Source organism: Melozone crissalis, unplaced genomic scaffold (assembly GCF_028551555.1).
Source record: "Melozone crissalis strain CALT ecotype California unplaced genomic scaffold, PUWL_Pcris_2 ptg000081l_1, whole genome shotgun sequence".
NCBI classification, from domain to species: domain Eukaryota; kingdom Metazoa; phylum Chordata; class Aves; order Passeriformes; family Passerellidae; genus Melozone; species Melozone crissalis.
This window is the reverse complement of record NW_026535858.1, coordinates 13,672,873-13,689,568: the sequence shown is the minus strand read 5'-3', so window position 1 is coordinate 13,689,568 and position 16,696 is coordinate 13,672,873. Positions and strand designations below refer to the sequence as shown.

Here is a 16,696-nt window from a genome sequence, read left to right as displayed (position 1 = left end):
TGTTTTCCAAGAGCAGGACACTGCTCCCCTCTTGCTGTGGCTGAAATCCAGCACCTTGATTGCTGTGCATTTCATATATCTAGACAAACTATGTGAAACTAGAATTTCTGCTGTGCAAAAGGGTGAGTAACTGTGTGTGTAAATACATCAGTCAGTGAATTCATTACGGAAAGAAAAGTTATGAAGGAAGAAAATTTTTTTTCTATTGTTTTAATAGAGCTAAAAAATACATTTTTTTGTAAAATGTTGCTTCTGGGACCTTGCCAATTGTTGGGGGGCTTGCCAGGGAGCAGGAGGGCAGGTGAGTGGGTGAACATCCAGAAACTTAATCTTTCCTCTGCCATGTTTCTTTTAAAGGGGAGGATTCTATCAAATTGAACTGATGTATAAATTATTCACTGAAATGTAGTACTCCAATCTGAATCTCCAGGTTCTCCCCCCTCCCCCCCCACCTTAAACAGATATTTCCATTTTTTAAACCTGGGTACCATCTTGCAACTACCAATTGCAGAATATACAGGGACCCTACATTAAACTACCTGTTGTTTTTTGTCATAGGAATGCTGAGCTGTTTCTGAACACTGGGTATATGTAACTTGTGTGAAGTTGGGCAGAATTACACAATCTGCTGGTTTTTGAGAGAGGTTTAGCCTGGAAAGTCCTGCTGTTCTTCCCCCAGTGCTGGCAGTGTTATCCTGCCACACACTGCAGAAGAAAGGAGGGATGTGTTGTGTGCTATGAAACAGACCACAGCTAGTCACAGATGGAAAAAATCTATGCTTCTCACCAAGCTACTTAAGGATTTTCAATTCACTGCTGCTGCTTTAGTCTTTGGAGATCAAAATAATGCTTCAAACTGAATTACTGTAAACTGCTGTGGCATGCAGCAACCTGTAGAAATGCTCTCTCCAAGCTCATAAGACATGCTGCAGTCATTTCTAGAATCAAGAGAAAATCAATACTTTGCATGGAGTGAAATCTTACTTTTAGAAAAGCAGTGGTGGGTTATTAAGGCAGGCAGTGCTCTGTTTTGCTGCTGGCTTAGAGGTTTCAGTCCTTGGGCTGTTGTATCTGCACACTGAGAGTTGGCTTTGTGAAATGGTGGGGAGGGGGGAAGTGTGGGGGTTTTAGTCTATATCCAAAATTGTAACTAAAATCCATCTGTCCTAATTATCTTGAAATGAGGGGCAAATTCTTCCTGTGTCATATTATGTCCCATTGGATTCAGTGACAAAGCTGTTCCATGTTGGACTGGCTTCCAGTATTTATAAACAGGAGTAGGGCTGTTTGCACATCAGTGCAGCAATGACAAATGAGGAGATCATGCAACACCTGGCTGTAGGTTTTACTAAAACCCCTGCTGGTTTAAATCAGGTGCAGTTTCTCCATGGACTTCACTTGGGCCAGGCTCTCTGCTGCAATGTTTTGGGCAAAAATCACTTCCCAGCTCTGCTAGTTCTGAAACACATCTTTTCCTGCTCTTGTCTACCTGAATAAAGGAAATAAACATTCTTGCTAGCACTGGCTGCAGCACCTGCAGAACCTGGGAGGCTTTACAGACAATCTTGTATGTACTGCTGTATCCATTACAACAGGACCACTTCAGAAATCCAAGATAACACCTCCTGTTCTTGGTCATCTCCAGGTTCCATTGTACTCCCTGGCATAACATATCTGTGGTTTTTCATTCCCCGTCCTCTCAAGCTCTGAAAAACCAGATTCTAAAATCTTAGTGTAGATTGACTCATCTCAAATTGCCAGCAATGTTTGCCTTTACTCTGATACTGCCTCTGCACTGGAAGTGAGCCCCCTCTAGTCTGCCCTAAAGGCAGAAAATACAAAAGCTGTTCTGGTTGCTTCAGTTCAGAGTCTGAAGGTGTAAGGTCTACAGCAGAAGGACCTTCTCCTTCTGTTCAACCAGGGCTTTTAAGGAACCAGAGGGCCATTTCAAAGCATTTTGGAATAAGATGTAGTTCACAGATCCCCAGTCCCTGGAACCCAGTGGGAGCCAAGAGCAGGCAGTTTCAGGTCCAGCTGTGCTGTGTATTGTGGAATCATCTAGAAATAAGTTTGCCAAGGTCAGATAGGCAGATACCTAAGGAACATGTATTATTTCAAGGGACTAAATCAGAAATGTAAAGCCTAACCATAGCAGCAGTCTGCACATGCTGTGGTCTGTCCTAGGTTTTATCACTTCCAGTTTTCCATTTTGATTCTCTCATGTTTTGGGCTTATTGTCTCCTTGAAGGTCACCCACATCTACCTTTGGGAACATGTTTGATATTTCACTGGAGACATCCAAGTGGCTTCTTATTGTTCCACTTACCTGCCTGCTTTACTAAACATATGTTTCAGTGCAGGTGGCTCAGCCCGCTGGGGTATTGCAATGTTAAATCACTGTGATAGCTGACAGAATGAGTCTCTCATCTTCCAGCTACTGTGAGATTTTCCTTTGGGTTTGGGGTGGGATTTGCAAGGATAAACACAAGTAACTTCTGGTGCCAAACTGTTCAGAGCTACTGAAGCATTTTGCTTTAGTAACTTCTAGACCTTTCTTCCTTAGATGCCTTTACCCTCTTACCTGTTGTTTTGGGGGGTACAGAAGCACAGGAAGAGAGGAAAATTCTTCCATTTGCTGTCTAATAATTTTAAGATTTCATACTGCCACCCACTGCAGAAGGATTGGAGAACTAAGTAAAATTAATATGTAAATAAAACAAGTAACAGTGACAAAATCTCTAGAGGACCCTTGGAGGGGAGTTTTGAGAAAGTGTGGTGTAGATTTTTCAGAAAGATGGGATTATTCTCTCAGCAGTACTTAGATTGGGAATTTTTTTTACAGAGTGGTAATTTTGCACAACATTGTATTACCAACATTTTTCAGAAATACCAGTCACTGTATTTTTTAAAGTTCTGTCAAATTCTTTGATCCATTTCATTCACTGAACTCTTTTTGTAAGAAGGAATTTAGCTGATCTTCAGGATTAGTTTGTGAAAAGGTAATTCAGACCTTTTTTTTCTGGCTAAGCCAATGTGTTTTCTTGTATTTCTGGAGGGTGAACCTCTCCAGTAACAGCAGTGGTAGAACTTTTGGCCTTGCTCATCCAGACACGTGCAGACCATAATTTCTAAACCACATCAGCTTAGACAATAGCTCTTAATTCCAAGAAGCAGGTCAAGCTAATCATAGAACATCCTAAGTTGGAAGGGATCTGCAAGGATCATTGAGTCCAACTCCTGGTCACTGAGTCCAATTAATGCCCTGTCTGAAGTATTTAGTGTCACCACTGAAGGAATCTGCATGTGTGGCATTGCCTTTGTGGAAGCTGGTGGAGAAATGGTGCCCTTTGAGAAGGCCTTGGAAGGCTGACTGGACCAACATAATTTATAGAAAAACCTTCAAATTCCAAATCTGTTATATTTAATGGCAGTAGAACTACCTAATGGAGTTTATTAGATTGTGTATATTAGATAATTAATAAGTATGTTTGATAAATCATGTCATGTTCACAAAAAATGCTTTGTCTGCTTATTTACCATCTAGATCTTATTTTTGATTATATATTATGCATGTATTTCTATATACTGGAAAATAGGACAAGGTGGGTATTACAAAAGCATTGTGGTCTTGAGATTGCAATGCTTCTAAAATGAATCTTAAAGGAAAAGAACATAATTGTCACCATCATGTATTCAAATTTTAAAATTTAGATTTTTTTGAAACACAAATTAACAAAGTCTAGTTCTAGAAATCTATTCATACAGGATCAGTACTTCCAATTGATGAAAATGGCTGTAATAGGGAGGAATTGATTTACACCCACAGATCTGGCCTAGAAAATGCAGAGCTAGATGCTTGTTTTACAGGCCCCAGTCAGGTGTTTTGCTTTCTGAAGCTTAATTTGAGTGTCCTGTGAGCAAACAATTATTCAGAATTCAATTAATCTATTGTTATGTTTTAATCACTGTGATGGTGTTGTGTTTACAGGTTTTTATCTAATTAACAGTTACTTTCCCATTTAAAATAAATTCAATAACCATATGTCTCTAGAAACTGAAAGGACTGGAATGTACCAGCCTTGAGATTATGAATGAGCACTTAACAGCCCAGACAGCAGAGCCTGAAACTGGGAGGACTCTTGGATTTTTCTCTACTCTGTGCTCTTTGCCTTTTTGAGCCTTAGGAAAAATAAAATTGTGTTTATTGTTGTGATGGATTTCTGGAGATGTCGATGAAAAGCTGTCAAATACTGAGGCACACAGAACTATGAGACTTTTAAAATAATCCTGGGAGTTTTTGTTTGGGTTAAAACCTCGGGGCCAGGTTCTGCTCTTGGTCCAAGAAGCAGAGCAGCTCCTTGGTGCTTGGCTGTGGGGTCATGCTGTGCTCGTGTCCTCCTTTCAGATCAGTGGCTGTTCACAACCTGCGGGGCCAGCGGACCCTACGGCCCCACCCAGAGCCAGTGCAACGATGCCTACAGGAACTCCAAGCTCAGAGTGGTGGTGGGAGCTGAAGGGATCCTCCAAGGCATTCAGATCTGGAGAGTACCAGCAACCAACACGTACAGGTAAGGGAGCTGTGTCTGACTGTCGCGGTGTATCTGTGTTCAGAACCATCCAAGCTGCTGATACATGCCAGGAAATTTTGAAATATTACATTCAGAAGTGTGGCCACATCTGCTGAGGTTTCACTTAGCACCGAGCCTGTGGTTTCCAGTCTCCCCCATCTCAGATTTGCTCCCTGGAAGACGCAACTATTTTGGTGAAAGAGAAGAAACTTCCTGAGGCAGGCAAATCTTTAGTCTGAATGGTCACAGGTTGGGAGAGCTCTATCAGGAGCTGAAAATGAAGCATTTTCACCTCCCCAGACCCAAGAGGAATGCATTTCCCATTTGGCATTCATGGAGCCCTGGGTTCAGAATGACTTTTTCCCACCCTTCACTTGGTGTGGAAGGCACAATCATATGTCAGCATTTCTTATGGGCCAGCTTGCATCAACCTCTGCTCAGCATTTTCACTTTTGAATCTAAAGACAGCAAGTTGAGCTTGTAAGCCTGGCTTACTACAGTGGAATTGATTTTGGAAGGCAGCCACCTAAATGGTAGGCTCTGAGATACTGAGGGTTCTAACACTTAAATCCCCCTGTGGAGTTGTTTCCAAAGAGAGGTGATCAGAAACGGTTCAATGCTATTTTATCAGATTTTTACCAATCATTTTTTCCTTTTGCTCTTGCTGGGGAAAGAAGTTCAATCAAAGTGTAGTTCAGTGTATCTGAATGGTAACATGAAGCCATTACATGCATCATTTTGTAAGAACTGTCAGTTTGAACCAGTGACTGTCTAGAGGTGGTTTTCATGCAGCATTCCATATTGAAACCAATGATGGTGTCTTGGATTTCAAAGCAAAACATTCCATTGAAGGCTTTGAACAAATTTCAGTTACCATTTTTTTATCTCATCTCTTTTTTTTTTCTTTTGTATTGATAAAGAATGCTAATGTTGAGGCCAGGTGTCAGTCTCTAATAGAGGTCTAGGGCAAAGCAGTTTTGAGAAACTGGCTGGGCTAGGCACAAGTTCTGCCTGAGTGCCTATTCCTACAAGGATTGATGGTAATGCAAAAAACATTAATGATATTTTACCCAGCTATCAACAAGGAGCTGCCTGAGGTGAATAGAATTTTTCAGAACCAGCATTCAGTAAACATGGTTATAAAGTACAGCCCAAAAATGAAGAGGCAAAACAGCCCAAAAGCTTACAGCACTGTCATTTCTTTAATATAAGAGTCCAAGAAGAGCCAGAATTCCTGTGCAACTGTAGGCTGATTTTTTGCTGCACAATACAACCCCTGGGCCCTGCAGGCATGACTTGTCTATTTAAGTCCTATAAATGACCTATCAGACTTTTAAGTTCTGTATAGATAATAGATGTATAATGTCGTGCATAACATATATATATAAAGGGATGACATTCTCTTCTGCACCTCTTAAGGCTAAAGTAGAAAATTCACAGCCTTGGGAAAGCAGGAGGCAATTGTGGGCTTAAATTAACTTGACATCTTCCTGATTCTGGTCTGCTGAAGGGGCAGCAGAGTCTGCCAGCATAGCATAGCCCTAGGAAAATGTCAAGTTGCAATATCAATTCCAGGGCTTCCCAGAGCCTGGACTTACTGCCTGTGTTTAGCTCTGCCCTGCAGTGCTGCTGCAGTGTGGGTGCTGTAAGTTTTCCTGATGGGCACTGCTGAAGCACCTGACACAGGGAGAGAACCCTCCTGCAGGCTGCTGGGCTCTGGAGCAAGCTGGTGTTCTGCCATCTCAGTGTGTTTTACACTGTGTAATGTACACTCCTGGTAATTGCTCAGGAAGGATATTGATTTTGTGAACATGAGGCAGAATATGCGTTATTAAAATACAGACAGCTCAATTTTGCACAAACCAAGCACACCCAGGAAACCCCATCTCTGAAGGTCTGGGTAGGCTGCCACACACTGTAGTGCCCACGTTTGAAAACTGGAGCTTTTACATGCTCTGGTTCACTCTCATGGGACTTCATATTGTGTAACAATGAAGCTAAACATTATAAAAGAATATTTTTTGTTTCAGATCTCCTTCTAAGCATTCAGAAGGTCAGGTCATCTCAGTCTCATGACCAAGTATGAGAGAAGTTGGCTGTAACAAATTACACATAACCTACTTCTTTCCATTTTTAAAGGAAGAGGTTTAGGTCCATTTTGCTGAGTGCCTCATTTGTGATCACTTCCACTGTCCTCTCTTCTCTATCGTTCCTTTTGTAAGGTGGCACAAGAACACAGCCCAGTGGTGTGCAAAAAGGTGTCATTCTGAGTCAGCCAGGCTAGGCACAGCATTTTCTCATACTCTCAAGACTAGCTCCAGTGTTTCCCATAACCTGGATGTGTTTTTCTCCAGCCCTGGTTTGCACTCTGCACATCCTGACCCTTCCTGAAGGTGTGGGCTTCTTTTCCAGATCCCACAAGTGTCGTAGCAAAAGAAAAGGAGGAAGGCAGTGGGAGGTACTCTGTGTTCTTGCTCTGAATGGGCTGAACCTTTCTTCAGGGCCAATGTGGTTAAATGGCTTCCTTCCTCCTGTAAAAGAAAAGTGTTGCCAATGAAAAGGATCCTCTTAAGGTCTGGAGTCAAGTTAATTGTTTAAATAGTGACACCTGTTTTGAATAGGGAATGACTTCCACCTGAATATACTGGGTTTTATTTGTCTTCAGCCTTTGGGTGAGGCCAGACTGGGTTTCCTGAGCTTTCTGATATCACTGCTTGTATGCAAAATCTGTTCTTACATGGAAAAGTATGGCCCCTATTGGCAGCCAATTAGCCCTGCCAGCTTGCTGTGCCTGGTAGTGCACCTCATTAGCCATTGCAAAATCCTTCAGTGAATCAACTCAGCTTTCAGATTCATGCAGCATCTGTTCAGGGTGGTCCAGCGCTGTGTCCATCACTTTTTCTGCTGGCTCTGGTACAGCCTAACTGAGGACTGATTGCTTTGGTTATCAGCAGTGGCATGTACATAATCATGTCACATTGCCAGGATCTAATATGCTTTATGAGACACTGCCTGTTTGCAGGCAGGACTGTGCTGGGCAGAGAGCAGCCAGGTGCTGGAGGAAAGGAGGTGTTGAAGCAGAGCACCTATGCTGTGCCTGGTAGGAAGCCTAGAGCCATTTCTGAGTTCTGCAGTCTCTGGTTACGTGCTCCAGGTGGAATTTTGCTCTCACAGAAGCACATGGAATGCTACTAATGTCAGTGGAGAATTACCTGCTTATTTCAGATGTAAACTGGGTTGCTGTACCATCATTCACCTGCTCAGAAAGTTGAGTGTTTTGTTTCAGAAATGTGTGTTTTACCATGGTTTTTTAAAAGTGCTTTAAGATCCTTTGCTAAAAGTTGCTTTAAGTATGTCCATTGTTAGAAAGGGAGAGGGAGGAGATGAGAAATACCGTGTTCCAGCCACATCTTCGGGTACAGCAGCAACAGCAAGCACCTGTGAATCTTGAAATAAAAATCCCAGAGCCTTAACTGAGGCTGCAGCAGCCTGTGTGTAACCTGCCCGCTCCTGGCTGGAGACAGGGAGATGATCCTGATCACCATGAGCTTGGCCAGGGGGCTTTTGCCTTCCTTGTTTACTGCAGGTAGTGTCATCTCCATCTACTTTTCTTTCTGTATTCCTCTGGTCCTGGGAATAGGAGAGCTGTTTTCCATCTGGTCCATGCTACCAGGACCAGTTATGCTGTCTGCTTTCTCAAATCTCCCTCTGTCAATCTCATGCTTAATGTTCTCTTTAGCCATATGTCCTGGTTTCACCAGCTCTCCTGCTTCTGTTCTTTCTCTTCCTTGCTGCAAACTTCTCAAGGATGTGCCTTCTGGGAAACAAGATGTGTTTCATATATTAAAGCTGGAAACTGTAAGGGCTTGCTCACTCTGTTCTCAGCTGTGTTTGCCCAATAATCAATGTGAAAGAATCTGTTTTGTAACTACCCAAGCTCACAGATTCAAACGGAGCAGAAAATCAGTCTTCAGGCTTTGGGTTTGGGTTTATTTAGAATGTCAGGTCTTCAGAGCTCAGCTTTGTGACACCATGCAAAATGCTCAGGTGTGCAAAATGCTCAGGTGTGCAAAATGCTCAGTGCACGAAGGGGTTTGTGCCTCCTTCCACCTGCCTGGGACAAGCAAGGTAGCAGCCTCTTGTTTTCTTTTTCCTGCAGCATCTCAGGCTATGGAGCTGCAGGTGGGAAAGGAGGGAAGAACACCATGGTGCGGTCCCACGGAGTGTCTGTGCTGGGAATTTTTGACCTCCAGAAGGATGATACACTCTATATCTTGGTGGGACAGCAAGGAGAAGATGCTTGTCCTAGTGTAAGTAATTGCCTTTCTGTTTTGCCTTCATCCCTTCTACTAATCCATGGAGTTTCGTCTTTTCACACAGAAAAACATTGTCCTCAAGGGATTTGGGGCTGTAGGAGTCAAGAAATAGGTACAGGTTTACTGGGAGAGCATGAGAACATGAAGCACCATGTCCCTGTGCTTGCTTCTTTTCAACATTTGGGCCCCATTGATAATACACAACAGGTTCCTGACAGGTCTGAGTATCTCAGATCACCTGTATGGGTTTGGAAACAAAAGACAACCCTGCCTTCCATTCCTCTGGAGATCAGTCTTCAAGGCTGATTTTGCAGGGTTTTGCCCTTGTTCCACTATTGAGCCCAGCCCTGCCATTTTCATATGCTCTGCACCTCTGGAGATACCCATGTCACAGGGCCTGCTTGGTTATCCTCCATAGGGGAATAGGAAAGACAAATCAATCATGGTTGGGTCAGTCCTGATTTTTATGTTACTAACCAACCCTTGCTGCAAATGTCTTGACAGAAAGATGGGCACTATTTGCATGTACAGAAGTTTATTAATTGTTAAGAATTCTTTGGAGGAGGATGTGGGAATAGGACACTCCTGGAGCAAACTAAGCATTTTCTGATGAAATTTCACCTACAGATTTGAGCTGGACATTTAAGTGATGTGCATTTCTCAGCTGATAATGGCTGGCATCCAAGAGATGAAAGCTTAGCAGTCTGTTAGAGCAGAGAAAGGTTGAAGGATATGGACAAGTAAAAGGGGTTCTCAAGGCTGGCTGCTGAAGTAAATAATGTTCAAACTAGAATTACACATTTCTACAAACAAACCATTAATATAAAGCCTTTTTGAAATGAGAAATGGCCTAACTCAAACGTCCATCCAGCCTCTTTAACTAGGAAGTTCCAGCTGAGGGTAATATATGGACTCATTAAATTGCAGGCCACTGTAATCTTAGTGAGAATTTATTGAGTGCTAATGTAATTCTTTCATTGAGGCAAAGAGATTGCATTGACTTGTAGAGGGGACTTTTACTAGATTGGATTGTAATCAGTTATGTCTTTGCCATGAAGGATTATTTTTTTTGTAATCTAGTGGTTCCTTTGGGTCATTGACTTTGTCATTTTATTAATCATTCCCACCCAACTCCAAATCAATTAAGGAGAGGGAAAAAACAAGGAAAGGAGGACTGTTAGTTCTTTAGGCAAGTCTGTGCACAAAAGGGATGCCACTCATTCTCTAGCACAACTTAGAATATGTTGTGTGGTGAGCAGAATAATTTGTAATTTGAATATGCTTTTATCAGGTTCTTTGTCCAAAAGAAAACACACACATGAAAGTAGAAGGAAGCAGAAGGTCAATCCCACTATAACAAATGTTTGTGCATTTTCCCCTAAAATTGTTGTTGGTTTAGTAAGTTCAGTGTGCATTATATGTGCAATATAACAAGATAGTGTTACTGAGACAAAACCTGTGAAGTAAAATAGGCTAGAAGCAAAGTTTGAAACTTGAAAATGATCACAGCAGGGTCCTGCTAGTCATGCACTTTAGTGCTCCAGTCTTAAGCCAAAACAGTAGTTAGGTCATAGTCCTGAAGTAGGTATAAATGGTGGTTTAATGTTGTGATTGAAATCAGTTAGTGAATTCGGGGATTTGTCTAATGCAGAAAGTTCACTGTGTTCAATGATAATTGATGGAAGGGAAAAATGCTAAGTAGAAAATGTGGAGGTTTTTTAGTGAGGTATTGTCATTAACATCAGGGGAACATTGCAGTAAAAGGTGGGATTGCTGCTCTTTTGGTAGGCATTGGTAGTTGCAGTAAAATTGCTGCTAAGATCATCAGAGATGCACAGGGGCTGCTTGGCCCAACCAAAAGGAAATGAGGTAAACAAACTTGGGTTCTCTGTCATTTGGCTGTAGTGTGACACAGGACAAACACATCCTTGCCAAATTACTCCTGTCCTCCTCTTGTGAAATACAGACTGTTAGTGCTGGGAAATATTTGCAGCAAATTCTGCTACATTTTGTAAGTTAAAAGCTTATGGAGGTGTATTACGTGATAATAGGTATCAGCACTGAGCTTGCTTGAAAATAATTCCATTTAAATGGCAACAAATTCTTCTGGTGAAGGTTGAGGCAAAAAGCCAGATTCTTCTAGAAGAGCTTTCATTTGGTTCTGGTCATGTGGTTTCACTGGAGGACGGGATGGTGTCCCCACCATCTTGCTGTGGGATGGTGAAGGGTTCATGAGGCCTTTGGGGCCTCAAAGGGTTCATGAATCCTTTGAAAGTGTTCATGAGGCCTCTGTGTATACAAGGGAGTGGAGGTTTCTTACCTGAATTCAGACTTGATCTTCTGTTTGCAGACAAATGATGTTATCCAGAAGGTCTGCATTGGAGAGAACAACGTGATTGAAGAAGAGATTCGTGTGAACCGAAGTGTCAATGAATGGGCAGGAGGAGGTGGTGGTGGGGGCGGTGCCACTTACATATTTAAGGTATGGAAACACAGTCCCCAGGCACCTTCAGCATCCACACATCCTGCCTCTGAAAAATCCCTTATGCACCTCAGGGAGAGGGTCCAGAGAGTGACCTCTGGGTATCCTTAATTTCCACTTGAGAGATGCAGGGATGTGGGTTGGCCCTTCACACATCTTTGAATTGCTATTTAATATGGCCACACTTGTTACAGTGGCTTGAAGTATCCTTTGCAAACATAATGGGTTCAGCTGGGCTGGTTTGAGTCTTTTTTCAATAAAAACTGAGATGCTGAAGCACAGTTCTACAGCAAAGGGCAAATTCTGCAGGACTTCATTCACCTCTGGCCTTGTAGAATGTGAGACATCAGCTATACATTTAGCCTGACAAGGAAAGCTGAGGATGGCCTGTATGTTTTCTGCTGGCAGTCCTGTAGCTGTGGACCTCTGATGGTTCCTGTCCTGTGCTAGCTGAGACAATATTCATTCCAAATACTGGTCTCAGGGGAGACACTGTGCAGAGCAGTGCTCCTTAGCTGTTTCATTTGATAAGAGTCAGCACACAGGGCATTACGGGCTTTCTAAGAGCCATCACTATGGTAGATATAATTCATAGAGCTACTGACACTGCTGTTTCCTGTAGCAGAACTTGGTAGGACTATTCTTTAATTTTCTATTCATTAATTTTCTGGGTGTGGGTACATAAATAATGCAATGACAGTGTGCAGTGCTGAGCAGCCCTAGATGCCTGCTTGATGCAGCATGCAGTAACTATGATGAGGCTGAAATTCCATTTCCATGTCTGACTCAGTTTGAACATTGCCTTTATTTCTGAATTTGTTAAGATGGAGAACGGAGAGCCGGTCCCCTTGATAATTGCAGCAGGGGGTGGTGGCAGGGCCTACAGGGCCAAAACGGACACATTTCATCCAGAAAGACTGGAGAATGATTCCTCTATTCCAGGGTTGAATGGAAATTCAGGAGCTGCAGGTAAGGAGAGTTTATTCTTTTTAAGAAAACCTTTGTGACTATGTGGTACTCCCAGATTTCTCCTCCTCACAAGAAGGTGAGGCAAAACTCATGAAAATACAGTTCAGGGGGCACAGTGGGTTATTACAGATGCAAATAGAAGGTACCCACAGTGCTGGATACTTGGGATAAATAAGGGTTTCAGAGATGGTATAGCCATAACAATGGCTACATTCTCCCAAAATAATGCAGTACCTCTCATAAACAAAGTTGCTTGGTTTTTGATGTGGGAGTTTGCAGTGCCAGTGAGACTGCCCTGGTCTCTGCACTGTTTTGTGCTGTGTGGACTTACTCAGAGTTTCTCTGGCTTATGCAGAAAGAGAATAATTGCACCATGTCTAGAAGTGTCTGTGCAGAGACCTTGGACTGAACAAGCAGCAGAGCTGAAAGTGAATCACTGGTATGAGGTGTGGAGAGTAGGAGTGGGAAATGTTTTCACACCCCTTACAATAAATTCAGTTTTTTCCACTTTAGAATTGGCATTGGTTTATTTCAAGAGTGTTTTAGTCAAAGAAAAGGGGAAGGCTCTGAAAACCAGAAGGAAGTTGTTGGAGAGTAGGTAGGAATATCTTTTTACCTTTTCTATAGAAAATATTTGTCCTTGCATGTATGGTAGGTGAAAAGAGGTGCAGATGATGGCTTACAGCTGAGGTGTTCTGAATGGATGCTCATCCTGCAGATCCCTCCAGTGTTTTTTACACAAAAAGTAACCCCTGGCTGTGCCTTTTCTCTTCTCTCAACTGCAGGTGGTGGAGGTGGCTGGAATGATAACACTTCCTTCCTGTGGTCAGGAAAATCCCTGCTGGAAGGTGCTACTGGAGGAAGATCCTGCCCCCAGGCCATGAAGAAGTGGGGGTGGGAGACAAGAGGGGGTTTCGGAGGGGGTGGAGGGGGGTGCTCCTCAGGTGGAGGAGGCGGAGGATATATAGGTAAAGTGGCTTCGTGTTCAAGGTGTCCCTTCCCCTCCTTTAGTGCTAATGCTCAGCAAAATGCTGATAATAACTCTCCTGTAGCTAGCATATTTGACTGTTATGTACTAGTATGTCTGTGTGTTGCCTTTTTAGCACTAGATGAACTCATTGAGGCTTTGAGCAAAGAGGCAGAGGCCAGTCCTTGAGCTGCAGCCCTGGCTTTGTGCTCTGCAAAATGTGACATTAAAATCCTGCTGTGGTTCCTGAGCTTCTCATGTTGGGGTCACAGTGCTGGAGCAGGAGGAGTCACAGCAATGTGCTCCCGTTGCCAGCACCTGTGTTTGGAGGACTTTGGTCCTGGGGACTGGCAGCCAGGCTTTATGCCAGGGGATGGAGGCAGCTTCTGCCCTGCCTTGGTGCTGCACAGGTGGTCTCTGGGGGCAGAGGCTCAGGCTGCCAGCCAGCACCCCTCTTAATATGACTTCAGTCAACAAGGAGCTCATTTCACGTGCCTCTGTGTCTCAGGGCAGCTGTCAGATGGCATTATGTTGATTACAAGTGGTGTGGGCCAGATTCAAGATCTCTACTAACCCATAGTCTCCTGGGCCACATAGTTTCTGCAGCCATCTGCACTGTGGTGGACTCTTTAACCTCTGGTTCTCCACAGCTTAAATTAAGTATATGGTAGACTAGAAATCTTGAGAGGAAGTAATGACTTTTAATGATTAAGTGCATGTTTTGTACCAATGTTCCTGTGTAATGCTTCTTTTTTCCAACAGAATGACTCACATGATTTTTTTTTTTATTTCACTGAAGACAATTAAAGGGAAAAGGCTATTTTTGGGTCGGGTGGGGGAATCGTTGCATGCTTGAAGTACAAAATATATATATTTCTAATATTTGTTATCTATTGCCCATACTTTGCTTCTGGTATGTTCCATGTGCTCAAGCAGAAATGAGCAACTCATAAATTCCTTCAGTCCCTACTCCTGGTGGACTACCCTGCTTTCAGGGGGCAAAGGAGAGGAAGGATACCAGGTTATCCATTCCCTCTGCTGACACAGTCCATGCCTTGATCAGCAAGGGTACTAACTCAGCCCTGGAGTACTGGTGCTTTCCAGTCTCCTGGCTACATAAATTTTAACAGGGGCTTGTGTGTTTCACAGCATCCAAATGGTTAAAGAGGAAGTTTGTGCCTTAGTTTGGAACAGTCTACCTAAACAGAGCTAAGTGACTGATAATAATTGTCACAAACTTCATTATTAAATTGAAGTTCTAAAGTCCAGAAGTTCACACCACAACTTGCTAAATATTCCCTATATATTAAATGCTTTAATTTTTTCTCTTTTTTCATTTGGATGCCTCCCTAAATATGCTGAATTCATGCATGTTGCCATGTTTATCTGTGTTTTATTGTTTTATGAGCCTCAGTCTGTTAAGGTAACCTCTGGTTTGACATAGGTGGCAATGCTGCAGTGGACAATGACCCAGAGATGGATGGGGAGGATGGTGTGTCCTTTATTAATCCAATTGGTACTTTATACACTCCAGCACTTAAAGGTATTCATACTGGTCAGAGGTCTTCTCGTGGGCTTATTTAAGTTTAAAAATAGTAGGACCCCTTACAACCTTTTGGGGTACAGCTCAGTGTCATGAACATGAGGAGGCAAAAATTATATAAAATGCAGCAGAAAGCAGACAGAAGTAGCAGGAAAAAAACAAGGAGAGGAAGCATCAAGCCTATTAGGAAACACTCCCAGCAGTACAGACTACCAGGCTACAGAATAATTTTGGGCAAGGAAAGTGATAACAGAACCTCATAGCTCAGATACTTTAGGAAAGAAACAGACAAAACATCTGATTATTCACCAGCAAGCAAATTCCTTAGAGCATCCCTTGGTAAAATATCTAGGTGCTGCCCAGCAGTGCATGGGAGTGATAAATACTGCAACTCCAACCTGTGTTTTCCCAGAAGTCAGTGTCTTTAATATGTTTGCAATGTGTTCAAAAAACAACAAAAAAAAATCTACTTGTTTTTTAAAAAAACAGAAGTTTCCTTTAGAACAGTCAGAAGTCTTTTCAAATGCAGATGCACTCTGGCCTGGTGGATTCAGCCAGAAAGTTTTGAAGATATTACAGTGATTGATCTTGGAGGGACTAAATCCAGGAAAGAAAAGGGTGAACCCAAGGAAATTATAAGAATGGTCTTTACAGTAATTAACTGAGCTTCTTCATCCACTCCTTAGTGACAGAGGGGCACGGAGAGGTGGAAATTAGGCTGCACCTTAACTGCAGTCACTGTGAGATGGACGAGTGCCATGTTGATCTTGAGACTCAAAAAGTCATTTGCTTTTGTGAGCCAGGCACAGAGTTGGCAGAGGATGGTGTGTCTTGCACAGGTAAGTAGGTGTGTGGGGAACTGCTAACATGTGGGACAGAAAATGTGTGGCCAAAGGCTCTGGTTTGGACTGTAAGACATCCTGAAAGTGCTGTCTAATCTTTCTTAAACCTGCCTGCAGTAGAATGTTACTTTCTTTCCTGCTGGTGTATGCTGCAGAGCTGTTTTGCCAGGATGTAGCCTCAGCAATGGTCAGGACTGGGGCACTGAGCAGCAGTGCTGCTTTGCTCTACAGTATGTGTTTGGCATCCTGGGCAGATCTGAGCAGTCAAATTTTGTGTCTGCTTGTGCTGGTGTTCAGAGTCTGCTCTGAAATCCTAAAAGTTTGCTCGCTGAAAGAATTTTCCAGCTGAACTTAAATTTCAGACCAGTTCTTTAAAGAACCAAAAAAACCAAAGGCAAAGTGAAGGAAAATATGATTCCTGAGGAATTGGGCATTGAAAGTAAAAGTTCAGAAACTGTGAGAAATTCTGTGCAAGATTTCTCTGAGAAAAAATAAATACAGTAAATAAAACTAAATACTTGCCTTTCTTTCAATACCAGGTGCTCAGTGCTCCATTACTGAGTTTGCTTCCTATTCTTGTGCAGCATTTAGAGCAGGTGACCCCAGGGGTTTGGGATCCTGCTTTCAGCTTGTCACTGGCATCAGAAAATTGTTGTGTTTTTACCATTCCTGCCTGTAAGATGGGTAAAAAGTATGGTCATTTTGTCAAGGTGAAGTAAACCTTAATAGCATGATCCCACATGAGGATGCAGCTTCACCACACTGTTATCAGGTTTTTCTGCTTGGATTACATGCATTTAGGAGATGAAATATTGCAGTCCTCCTCCTGCTTTTGCTGTGATTTGGCATTGATAGCAGCACTTTAACCCAAACAATGTAATGTTCTTTTCACCCCCACAACCTCCTGCCCCTGTTTTTAATGGTCTTGTTTTCCCACCCAGGGAGTTCACATGTTAATTCATTGATAGTGAACCATCTGTTTTAATGACATGATATTAATTGAGGAAAG

The 16,696-nt window shown here is 42.6% G+C and overlaps 1 protein-coding gene across 3 annotated transcripts in view; it reads left to right on the top strand.

Annotated features, from left to right (window-relative positions):
- ALK (ALK receptor tyrosine kinase) overlaps positions 1-16,696 on the top strand; it is a 307,502-nt gene that overhangs the window by 266,694 nt on the left and 24,112 nt on the right. Inside the window, exons 12-18 of one of the 3 annotated variants that reach the window (XM_054290348.1) lie at positions 4,406-4,568; positions 8,728-8,878; positions 11,235-11,366; positions 12,191-12,335; positions 13,121-13,183; positions 14,747-14,845; positions 15,532-15,684. In XM_054290348.1, coding sequence (XP_054146323.1) covers positions 4,406-4,568; positions 8,728-8,878; positions 11,235-11,366; positions 12,191-12,335; positions 13,121-13,183; positions 14,747-14,845; positions 15,532-15,684 — 906 coding nt within the window. Of the gene's footprint in view, positions 1-4,405; positions 4,569-8,727; positions 8,879-11,234; positions 11,367-12,190; positions 12,336-13,120; positions 13,304-14,746; positions 14,846-15,531; positions 15,685-16,696 lie in introns of those variants that run through there. The other 2 variants (XM_054290347.1, XM_054290350.1) reach the window with 2 other exon arrangements.